General features: G+C 35.4%; 1 protein-coding gene across 1 annotated transcript in view; it reads right to left on the reverse strand.

Annotated features, from left to right (window-relative positions):
- The window catches only part of LOC134527100 (discoidin domain-containing receptor 2-like), a 787,573-nt gene that overhangs the window by 155,725 nt on the left and 618,483 nt on the right, over window positions 1–13,365 (reverse strand). Inside the window, exon 6 of the mRNA XM_063359452.1 lies at window positions 4,730–4,877. Coding sequence (XP_063215522.1) covers window positions 4,730–4,877 — 148 coding nt within the window. The remainder of the gene's footprint in view (window positions 1–4,729; window positions 4,878–13,365) is intronic.

Consider the following 13,365-nt stretch of genomic DNA (forward strand, 5'->3'; position numbering starts at 1 on the left):
AATATATGTATATTTTTATTGCTGTACTTTCATCTGTAAATATATACTATAATAAGTACAGCACAATTGTTTTATCATATATTTTATAGTTTAGATTATTTATTACTAATTTAGTAAAAAAATTATATTTAAATAAAATGTCTCTGATATATCTAAACAAACTGGTCGGACACGTAACAATTGATATTACGGTCATGACAATAATATCAATTTTTGTTGTCGCGTCAAAGGTTGAAACTGGAAGTTTTAAAATAAAATTAAAAGTTAAGAAAAAACTGTAATCTGACTACGGCGAACTAAAAAGTAAGAAACAAGTAAGTTTCTGACTACTATCATATTCTAAATGAGTAGAAAAGTCTTTTCATATGTTGGATATTCCTGTTTATTTAGTTGTATTGAAGTATTCTAGCAGTTTGATTATAATGTTGTTATATATCTATCATATAACATATAATGTTTGATTTTTAACTGACTACGACGAAGCCAAAAGGAAGAGTTATTTTTTTGTTTTTAACAACACACGACCACGGCATTTGAATTGTATTGTAAAGTCATTAATTTTAAAATGCAAGAATAGCCTACTCCAATAGAACTGAATAAACATGAATATATAACATATAAAAATCTAGTCCAATTCATTTAGAATATGATAGTAACAATTAACTAGCTCGTTTTTTACTTCTAAGTTCGCCGTAGTCAGGTTACAGCTTTGTTATTTATTTTATTTTATTTTGCCTCTGACGTCATTGTACTAGTATATGCTCATGCGCATTATTGTTACAAAATAATTAAAGATGTAATTTCATATGACTAGTAAAAATGATCGAATTATAGAAAACGCAAGTTGTATGAGATAGATTTATAATTAAATTACATATTAATACGTAACACTTGTGATTTTAACCCGACGCGACGTTTTCACGAAAAATCTACGGCACGGTCCCAAACTGCGCCTTTTTTTTTTTTTTATCGAGCGCGGAGAAATTAATGGCCCTGTTTCATTGCCAGTTAGAGGTTATCAGGTCTATAATACTTTTTTAAAGTTAGTATCAATATGATAAATGAGTGGGAAAACTTATTTTATTGCATTTATATGTTTTTCATCAGCTACGACATTTAAAACATAATTTGAGTTTATAAACGAACAAGCTTACCATTTTTTCACTCTTCGTGCTATACTAACATTTTAATATTCCAATGACGAAAATTTTGCAATAACACGTTATTTTGACTGTTCAAAGCAAAATACTAATAGGATTAAATGAATTGGAAAGCCAGTTGTTACAGCAAAGCATTTCGCTGCTGTTTTACAAACATCAGGAATCAAATGGCTACACGCGTAATTGAACTAATCTGCGAGCGTAAATCGGATAACTTGTAAATTAAATTAGCAAAGCAAAAAAAAAACATCAGTTCGTTCAAGTAATCGAGTAGTTTGGAATGAAAATTTTCAAGAGCTTTCAATAAATTATACAAAGCATTCAGCCCACAAAGCTCTTAAAAGATCAAACCGATCAGTTTAACAGCCCATATTTCTTTTAAGTGATTATAAAACAATCAATACAGATTAGCTTGGCAATCTTGTTTGGAATTATTTAATTTCAACGCTGTTTCTGTTTTTAACGCAATGTAAAATTTTATTGTAAAAACAAATACTTAATTGCTCCAAGTTTTATTACTGCGTTATATAGCTTTGCAATTGTTTAACTGATCGCGATAAAAATTGTTTATATGTGTATAAACAACAAATTGATAAAATATGCCAAAACTTAATAAACATTAAATCATGAAGTTTTTTTAAAATTTAAAAGTATAGTTGTTACCTTTAAAATCAGAGTTGAATAGTTTAAAACAATTGCATAGTACAATGGCTTGGAGTCAGCGTTATCAGTCCATAAACTGGTTCGATGAAACACTCATGAACACATATGACAAGCTTAAGAGTTTAATATCTCTAAAACTTTAGTCCCTACTACATTCATAATCATTAACTTCATACATTAATTTCTTACCCTTCAATTAAAGTACGAATTAGTGGATTTGAATTCAAACCTGAAAGCAGCCAGTAACTCATTTGTTTTTAATAGGCTTATATTCGGAAGGCTAATCAAACAATAACAAAACACATGTAACATTCCTACATCTTTAATTCTTCAAAAAGTACTAAATTCCATAGTTATCTCATAGAAAGGCGCTTAAAATTAATACAGGCTTGCCATTTAAAGGACAAAATTATGTTCGAATGGGTGGGTCATTTAGGGTTAAAATTAAACCACGCCTGAGTAGCGTGCACCACTAGTAATTAGTTGGTTGTTTGTCCACCTGTTTAATTCCTACCTGACTAAGGGCCGGTTTCACAAAGTCTGTTTAAAGTTTCGGTTATCTAATCGATCGATTAATTTAAACAGGACATTAAAGTACTGATTATCATTTGACTGTTTCCCAACGTATTTTTAACGAGTGTTTAACTAAACAACGGTTAAAGGAAATATGGCAACCAGGCGATGACGTATTGGATCGCGATTGGCTGTCGTGCTACCTTCGTTTGTTACTTTTGGCCAGTGTTTAAGGTTCGGTTAGAGAAAATTGTAAACAAACATCAATATGGACGAAAATAAGCGGCCACGATCCGGAAATTTTCTTGCTTCGGAAACGGAATTACTTATATCTTTAGTGGAAAATTTTACCTACAACAATGTCAAACACTTCCAACTGTCTTTCTATTTTACATGCTTTATATTAGCTTCACCTGTATGTTTGTTTGTCTGTCCGTCTGTAACTCTTTCGTCTAAGAGTGAGTGGCTCATCACTGTAAAATGTCCCACCAATTTCATTACGTTCGTTAGCCGAACGGTCTAAGGCGCGCGACTTCTGTGACGTTAGTTTTCGGATTCAACGATCGTGGGTTCTACTCCACTATCACCAGTAGTCAACTAATCAGAACCTCTTCTTGTGTTTAACTTAACCTTTGGTTTCCATCAGTTAATCGGCCGATTACTGTTAACCCTATATTGAGAAACAGGTAATTCTGCTAACCAGCACTTAAATTTTAATCAGAAGATAACCGGACGATAACCAGACTTTGTGAAACCGGCCCTAAGTGTTTAACTTGTCCGGGGTGCAGACCTCGGGATAAAGTGTCCCGGTGCATGAAGTACATGAATGCTTCTCAGCTCATTGCACTGAGTTGGCGTCAGCAACGCCATAGTCGGCAACATTGTCATGTGGCGAGCCAACGATTTTATGGCGAACTAGATAAACACTCGTGGATTCTAGCGCGAAAATATAAGAATAGCGGTCAAATTGTAAGTACCTAATACTGCAAGAAAAGTATGTGGTCAATTCCAAACGTTCTTAACAAAAGCAATATCACAATTAAATGTTAGGTACATGCAGGGGCGCAAATCTGTTGGAATCGCAGTTTGGTTGTTGCAGTTGGGGGTGTTTACCGATACAAGTAATCTCTGGATAGGGTTCTTGATAACTGAACATTGTCCTAATTTGGCCCTTATGCGTGCAATAGGAAGAACACTTTAAAATTTACACACATTTTCCCATAAAACGTAGTTTTTACGTTAACGTTTATCAGCTAAGTTTTACAGTCATAATTTTGAAAGGGCAAGCGCCCAACCCCACTCCCTCTACCCGGTTCATGGGTACATGTAAGAAATAATTCATAATAAAATCATCCAGGGTTTAAAATTACAAATGTGTTAATTGATGAGCCAATTTATTTTTCATATAGAATACCTGTCAGTAGCCAGTGTGTTCCAGACACCCGAGAAATGTCAGGAAAACTATGTATATAATTAAAGACTATAATAGAGTTGACCTCATTATTGTTACAATACGTATATTTAAGACCAAAAATTTATCTAGCTTAAAATTTTGGTGCACCTCGTGTTTGCATTGTAGAAATAGTACTGTATTTTATGACAAATACAGTAGTGTTTTGGGTATTTCAATATGGCAATGGGGATGTAGAAAGTGACTACAACCGAATACATCATAAAACCAATACTAGACAGCTCTACGCGACCAACTAAGGCGAGTGCGCAATAAATAATCTGGTAGCATGCAGCGACTTACTTTAAAAAATCCATATATTGATAAGTTTAATGTTAAATAATAGAATTTATTACATGGCGACAAGCCTTTGTCATCTGTTTCTTGGAATTTCAATGACAAGAGTTTATTATTTTTTGCAATAAATTGGTACAACTATGACAAAAATGTTTTCCTGTGTGAAAATAAGGTTTATTTGCTATATATTTTAAACAAAATCAAATATTACTGCACATATATTCTGTTACCATTAAAGGCACATCTGTCACACAATCACGAAGCTGTTTATTACTGGTTAAACAAAGATACAGCATGATGCTAGGGGCATGCAATTTTTGCGAAAATCTTCGAGACCAGCTTGTGTTAAATCACAATAATCGTATGTGGTTCATGATTGTACAATTTTATTTCAGGTACACGCCCACTGTCGGGACACGAATCAGATAACAACGCAGTGCAAAATCAAACGCGGCACGGGTGTCTCGGCCAATTAATGCAATGATTTCTCTTGTATAAAGACATCAATCACAAGAAAGAAACACCTGGTCTAACCAGTAGTATGAATTTTCCGCTGAAAATACCTGCCCCTAAGCATGCCATCTGACCAGAGCAGCGCTGGTCGTGAAATGGAGCTACTGGCAGGGGGCACAGCTTGACAGCTCACCGTTCCAGTAGCAGCCGTACAGCTCGACGCGCATGCAGACGGTGCGGCGGTGGTAGCTGTAGGGCAGGAAGCGCACCTTGCTGGCCCAGAAGGGCGGGTCCAGGTCGCGCTTCGACTCCAGGTAGGTGTTGGTGTTGCCCGTGATCACCTGCCGACACCACACGCCATCAACACCTACCAACACCACACGCCATCAACACCTTCCCACAACACCACAAGTCAACACCAGCATCGCGCTAGCTACAAGTGCTGGTAGGGGTGGCCAATCTGTAGAGTTGCCGCAGAAACTGAGGCCAGTAGGGTTTTTCGCGCGTGGTTAGCCGAGACAAGTCATCTCTGGACAGACTGCTTTTATGCTGATGCTATGAAATATAATTCAAGTTTTTCATTCGTTACGTTTACTAGGTAAAGAGAGCAGAGGAGCAAATATTATCGGGAATAATAAATCAGTGTCTATGAAGAGTGAACCATAAAATATTTACATGCATAGTTTATATTTTTCTGAGAATATGATATTCTTTTTAATAACATAGATACAGTTTTCACTTAAGGAAAAATATATTTCTTCAAAAAATGCGTCAGACAAATTGACAATTTCCGACACAGTTTTTAATTCCACTGTGTTAAGGGAGGGTGGAGGGAGGGGCGCCTCTGAACCCACTTTCCCTATTGCATTTATGCCCGTGAGTGATGAAGTTGCTTCAAAAAATGCACTTTCTAATTTGTCTCAAATTTTTCTCGAAAGTAGTACCATTTCCAATATGTCACTTGCAAAATCAACTCATGGTGTTTATTCACACTGACAATCACAGGCAACGGTGTCTAATAAACAGGGTGTTTTTCTCATTATTATTCAATTACTTCTACTTGAATATCCTTGCATTATAATACATATTACTAATATTCAGAAAAGACAAACTGAAAACACCTGTAAGCGAACATAAAATTAATGTTTTAGTTGTAAATTGACAAAATGAGGCTAAGTGAAATGCTAGAGCATAATTTAATTACAAAAAATTCACGGGTACCATAAGCCAATACAGTTTTATTATTTTACCTTTCTAAAGATTATTTATCAAAAACATTAAACGCATTTGGTCAAGAACAAATTTCATGTCAGAAGAAAGAGGCATTGTTGTTATAAATATAGAATAGAAGAGAAGTGGTATATAATAGTTCCCCCAGTTCCTGGTGCCGATGCGTGGTTGCTACGTGGTGCCGATGTCCACCTTTTTGGATTGTATCGTCAAGGTGGTCTCCTTGGACCTTGGCTTTCAAATATGCCAAAATTGCCAAAAATGACTAATAATTTCTAACAATTTCTCAAAATTCGCCAAAAATACGCCAAAATTTCCAGTATTTTTGAGAAGAAAAAATGCAACAAAATTTCAATAATTTGGAATAATTTTAATTTTACAATTTCGAGGAAACAATTCCTGTTTTAAGGGAAAAATTCCTGTTTTAGTCCTCAAAAATTCTAGTGGCTATAAAAATCCTAAAAGCGGCTTAAGAGTCCTAAAAGTAAGATAGTATAAGTCTCGCTTAGGGCATTAATTAAAAAAATTAGGATGTCATGGCCTACATTTTGAAAGTAAAGTCATCATCGTCGCAATTTTTGTTACGGCCGCAATCTTGAAAATCTGTAATTATTATCCAAAAATTCGGAATAAATTTTCAAACCTGAACTCGGGGTAACTATTATGCAATACTAAAAGAGAATAATGTAAAATTCCTCAAACAAGCAATGCCATAATATGCCTAATTTACGAAATTTCTAATTATTTGTGATAAATGTAAATTCATATAAGAAAAATTATTTAGCTATAATAGGGCCTATACGACTATTTACAATAAATTCACCACCACTAGTTGTTAGATATAGGTCATAAAATACAAATTCTGAAAGCAAGAGGATTAATGACAACGCATGTAATTTCAAAAAAATATATAATAATTTACAAATACCCTACATATTATATTTTAACACAAAATATTTATATATAGATTAAAATAACCGTGTAAGCAAATTTTAAGCAAATTGGTTAACGCTTCAACAAACACTTTTAAAAAGTATAATTGTAAATTAAACACAAACATAAATAATTTATAAAAGATTTGATACAATAAATATAATGAATATAGAGAAATGTATATAGCTTGGGAAATAATTGTAGATTCTAAACCGCAGCCTAGAATGATGTAAAAATAAAATGATGTTTTTAGTGGAGCGTATTAGTGTTAGCAAGAGACGTCAAATCTTATGTTCATCTACACTTACTCCTGTGCAAAACATTTTTCGGGCGAGACTTTAACATTCACTTAACTCAAACTTGCATTCCAAGCAGTCACGCGGAGAGTAATTGAACAGCATCATGCAGCTAATATGTTTCTGAGACATTCCTGTAACGTCACACGAACATTGGAACATTTCTGAAAGTTGAAGTTAGGTTTCTGCGACGTATCCGGAAAGTAGAGTAGCGATACTGAATGGGAAGGCTCCTCCCAGGATCGCGGGTAGGCAGGGCACGCACGACGAGTGGGGACGCTGCTTGTGACGTAAAAGTTATCCCTTCCTCCCCTCCTTCATCACCCCTCCTTCAAGAACCTACCTGCGTCGGGTCGCGAACAAAAGAGCGTCGCGAAATAAAGCGCGCGTGTCGGCGTTTGTCGGGCCGCGACGACACTTACCACGCGCGCGCGCTGACAGGAAGTTTCGGCGCGATCAAAAGGCCCGGCGACGCTACGTTTCGACGAAAATTTCGCGCAAAAGGCCCGATGTAGAGGAAGCTGACAAGGGAAGGAAAAAAGAAGGTTTACAACGAATAAAGGGGAAGGTATCGAAATGCAGACAGTGTTGCCAAGCAGACAGGATGTATTCCCGGTACCAGAAACATGGCACGTGACATCTTATTATTATAATATTCACGTGGAGATTTCTCCTAACAGTGCGCCTTTCTGTGACACGATTGTCATACAACTTAAAATACGTGTTGCTTGGTTTGTATACATTTTTAAGTACTTTACCGACAAAGTCCCATTTTAAACATTTAAAAGATCTACTTAACAAAATTATAAATTTATGACTAAACTTACAAGGTTTAAATTATTGGTGATTAGCTATATTCGTATCATTATCTTAATTGTTGTAAGTTGAAAATTCTTATTTCTATTTTTAAATTTAAATTCTCTAAATATTTCAGGAAATTAACACATTTATGATATTTTTTAAGCTAAGGTGTGTGTGTATGTATTTAAGTATATATATGTAAGTATATGTGTGTGTATATATATATAAAACTGGATGTTGATACGTATGGCGTTAATAAACTCTGACACAGTTTTACCGATCGGCATGGTAGTTGGCACAGCGAAGTGCCTTTTAATGGAGCAGGTTTTTATGCTATCCATTATTTTTTTGTAACTCGCCGCTAGATGGCGCTGCAGCGTATCAACTTCTACACCTTTCAATCGACCAGCATGAATATTGGTTTACATAGATATTTGAATACGGAGAATATTTTCTCGATATCCATTTAGCAATAACACACCACTAGATAGCGCTGCAGCGAAACAACTTACGTTCCATTCAACCGATCGCCATAAGATTTGGTATATTGTGATGTTTACTGCCCTTAATCTTCAATAACAACAAATAGTGATTGTGAATGTGATAAGTAATTGGTGAACGAGTTTAAAATGGAATATTATTACCGTCTAAAAATCTGGACATCAATTTGAATACCCATTATTCTTTTGTTTATAAACAAATGACATTTGTGTCGACTATCTTTGGACGTCTCATCTGTCCGTAAACATGAAATATTGGAAACTATTAGAAATTCCACACAAAAAAATGGAACACTGGAAGATGAACCAGAAATGCGCGACAACAGTCAACCAGTAGATCTGCTGAAGCATCTGAAGCGCGAGAGGCAGACCGGAAAAATAACTTCAATTATAATAACAAATGTATTTAATTTAATATCAATGTAGGCCTATACCAATATAAATAATAGAATCTTATGAATATTGGTAATCTTTCATTTTTACAATTTTTTCCTAAACGCTTTATTGATTCTAGATTACATACAAATCATCCATTTTAGAAATGCAGAGGTAAATTAATAAAAACTGACAGGACAACGTCTGCAGGGTTATGTTAGTATGTATATATATATATATGTGTGTGTGTATATATATATAATTATATATATATTCCTGTTGGTTTTGCCTAGTTTCTCTCTCTCTTCGTTGTTTGATGGAAAGTTGAAAGTAATCTTTATCTGAATTACCAATGTTTCCAATTTTAGGTGAAAGTTACTGGAGAATCTAGTTGATATATTTTTGAATTTGTAGTTCTTATACGAAGTTCTCGGGTTTAAAGTTTGCGTTACTTCCTAACGCTGCCGTGGAGGGGTAAAAGAAAGAGAGAGAGAGAGAGACAGCCAGTGAGTTTTTGCTCGATGGCGTTGGGTTCCTAATGGCAGCAACAGCGTATGACTTCATATACTTTCATATACTTTTGTACAAACTGTCTCATAGTTTCGCATACTTTTGCAACTTGTAATTCGAAATTCTAAACTCTTAACTCAAGTAAATTCTACTTTCAACGCATGTTTACTACTGTTTCAAATATTGGAGTAACCACGGCCACGCAAAAATGTGCTTCATATAGTCATGATATAATACACCAAAGTACTTTAAATTTGCTCGGTAAACACAAATAAGAGGAAATGTAAATGATCTTCGGGGGACAGTACATCACATGGTAAACACGCCTACTAAGTCCAGATAGCCAACATAAAGTTATAACCTGGGTTTAGCTGGCGACGAGCTCAACAAATTGCAATAAGATTGTCTAGATCGCATTTAGCATTAACTGCCATCTATCGGCATTAGGCGCCACTTCCCGAGTCCATTAACTATGGTATGCCCGCTTACGGAAATTTTAATTTTATTGAATTTATAATTTACTAAACGTATTTATAATAGTCCTTATATTATTTTATTTTTAAATAAATTTTGAAGAAATTTTTTTATAACGCCAAGGAAGTATAAATTCTAACGCGTTTACAGAATTACGCGCATCCATTTTTTTCTTGTAAAAGATAAATCCTGGTACTTTCGTGTGACGGAAAAACAGACATCTGACACCTGGTTCCAAGTAACATGGCCAACTGGCTACTGGCAATGAAGTGAGGTTAGTTTCGAATCCCAGCTTTGGATCGGAACACGTACCAAAATATTATAGTACTGTGCTACAAAACTAGTTAATACTGAAGAATTGAAAAGTGCAAAACTATCATAAAACACTTACGTTGCTGAAATAACACTGCAGGCATATCACATGGAAATCTAAATTATATGGAAATGTATATAACCTTAAAATAGGCTCTGTGGTGTGTACATTTAAAAATTATTAGTTAAATGAACTGTAAAAAAAACAGATTTTTGTACCTTTTATAGAATATATTGGTACGTAACCTTAACTTCCACTGTTTTATTTCTGTTTACATCAGCATATCTTACTTCAGAGTTACACAGGTTTGTATACTTTTGAAATTGTAGCTGCAATGTATATAAATCTGTGTCATAAAATGGAAATAAATAACCTTAAAAAAAGTCTCTGTAGTGTATTAATACGATTAAAAAATTATTATTTGGCACTTTTAATCGGTATTCATCTGATATCACCAAGTTTAAGGGGCAATATAATTCAAACCGAATTTGGTACCCTGTGTATAGGTACCTACCTTAAAATAAAATAGAAGTTCAAGGAGAAATTAGACTAAACGTTTAATTGTACCCAATCTATGGGTATCTTACCAAAAATATAACTCAGCTGAATACAGTTCAGCTTATGAGATTTAGTTTCACGAAGGTTTCGTTCTAGTTTATAGGCCTCTGGCACTTTGGTACCGAATTCAATCTAAATCTCCTAGTTTATTTAGCCATTCAACGAAAACTTTTAACTCTCCATAGCGCATATTTAACGGTTTTCGTTGAACGGCTACATGGACTTTGCGATTTGGACTGAATTCTGTTCAAAAAGGCCAAGTTAAGAGGGCTGTAAAATGAACAGCAGCAGCCCTTGAGACATTGAATCTTATATGCTAGACTGTCCCCAGTTTAGTACGATTTAATGTTTTATAAGTGTATTCTGAGTCGGCATTGTTAGTGTCTTATGCAGTATTTGCACAATGCTTTTGTCTATTTTCGCCAAGTTTTGTCGCAAGTTACTATAATTATAATACATTTTCTAAATTAGATGCTGGTATTCAAAGCTAGCTTATTCTGAGTGAAACCTGTGAAATCGTTAGGTTCTGACCGCTCAAAGAATCTTCCGACAATTATATTTTAATTGGTGTACCGACAGGTATTTGCCATCATTGTTTGCATGCATGTTGAATAAGTTGTCAGCAGACACTGTTCCGATATTCTCACAGAAGTGCTGGTAAAATTAAAGAACATTTTTTTTTAATAAATTCTTAGTCCCCAGTGTATGGTATTTGGTTGGAGTAATTTCGTTTGTGGAACGGAAGTCGCATGAAAAGGAAATGTGTAAATTCGGTGCTGCCGTCTATGGCGGACTGCGCGAACAAATATTTATACTAATCACTGTTAAACGAATTTTAACAAGATGAGCAGTATTTTAATAAAATTCCTTGTAAAATATCACATCCAAAGCCAGATTTAAAATTTTCAGTAGGTACCTTCCACTTTTATATAGTCTAAAATTTCAGTCTGGGAATCGAATGATTCAATAGTCCACTAAGCTGCTCCGGCAGGGAATTCTTGCGGCGGGTGCGGAACCTATGTGTGAAACGCGTCCAGAAATGTAGCTGAAAACACAATTTTCGTAGGATATTTATCACGCTCGGCATTATTTTAAAGACAACTACGCTAAATTTCGTGTGCGAGTTTCTTATTATAAGTGTGTTCGCAACATGAGAACACACGAATATGCTCGTTACCGAGGTTGTAAAGACTCGCTCACTTATCTTTTTTTTGTTTGTCACATATGATTGCATTTGCTGGTTATTCTACTGAATAATACGACATAGAAAAATATGTTCTAGTAAATGTAATTATAATTGATGTGTGTCAGACGCTCGTATTAGTTTCAGAACTGGCTACTGGCCCTCGGTAAGGGTGAACTCGACCACCAGTGAGCCAGTCCTCCCGCCTCGCGAGTGCCGGACCACGCCCGCCGAGGGAAGGGCGTCACTTCCTGCAGGCCGCCGACCAAGCCGCCGGCGCCCACGCGACCATCCACCCCCTCACACCCTCTCACCCTCCCAGCCACGAGGCAGGTCCTTGCACTCCTCTGACGTGCCGGGATCCCGGCGCTGCTGGCTCGACCACCCGGGTGTGGCCGGCCAGTACTGTCCCAGTAGACCTGGCTAGCAAACAACCCGTAGCTCTACCAGTTTGTCTTCCAACTAACTCGCTACAGAGAATCTTAAAAACGCATTTCAAAAGTGGTATTGTAAAACAAATATTTTTTTACGAATGCATTTAAAAGGAAGTAGCGTAAATATCAATGTTATATATATATATATATCTATATATATATATATAGTAATGGATATGAGAACAATAAGTGGGATTGGACTTTAATTTATAATATGGCCCAAACTGCGTAGAAACCTATTCCGAACTTCTTACATACGCACTTTAAACAAGGAGGGAGATATAGAAGTGCGACTCTTTAATGCGAGAACGCATTAAAGAATTCGGATTCTTACCCGGGTATTTATTCTTTGTGCTTACCCAGTACTTCCAAAAGTTAAAGTTATTTGTAAACCGTTCTCTGAATAGCTTTTCAGTATTAACTGCGCACATAATTTCTACAATAAAATAAAATAAATCCGATTACTGAATAGTGGTTTTTGTTTTCATGGTTTCAAAAATATTTTTGAATGAAACACTAATTAATATACAAAATAATGTGCCAATTTTTGTAAAATATACTCAGCACTATCATAAAAAGCTTATTTGATGTAATTAAATATAACCACAGCTATGTGTTGTACAAAGTTACAAACTATTTCTTCAAGAAGTGGTTTTCAAGGAAACGTTTTGTATAAGTACAAAAAATTTTCCCATGTAACGGTTTGCCTCATTTATGTTCGGAATCTTTTTGGAGCTAAAAGAATAATGCTCTAATGTTTCTGGGTTTGCGTTTTTGTGGCAGTACATGTTTAATGTACTATTCACGAACTATCTAATAATATTTACTCACTAAAGATAATACAGGAATTTGACGTTACTTCTCGTCCCAAAGAGGTCATCAAAGAATAAGTCACGGAATTCGGGAAAAGGATCGACCATGGTCTATATAAGGAACCAATCCAGGAATTGCCTGGAGTGCTTTCCAGAAAAGGCGAGAACTTAAAATATGGAGGGAAGAACCACAACGGAGTCTCACAAATGCCAGCGCAATGGTTTACCACGGCGTCACCTTTCTCGGTTTTTTTCATTAAAACTCGGATGCATCACATGATGAGAGATCTTCTAACTGCAAAAACAATAATTATGGGTGTGTGTAGGCCTACTTACATACGCGCGATGTAAGTTATACATACTTGACGTAGTTAAAAAAATTCATTTAATTGTGCAAGTATATAATAATT

This window comes from Bacillus rossius, chromosome 1 (genome assembly GCF_032445375.1).
Source record: "Bacillus rossius redtenbacheri isolate Brsri chromosome 1, Brsri_v3, whole genome shotgun sequence".
NCBI lineage: Eukaryota > Metazoa > Arthropoda > Insecta > Phasmatodea > Bacillidae > Bacillus > Bacillus rossius.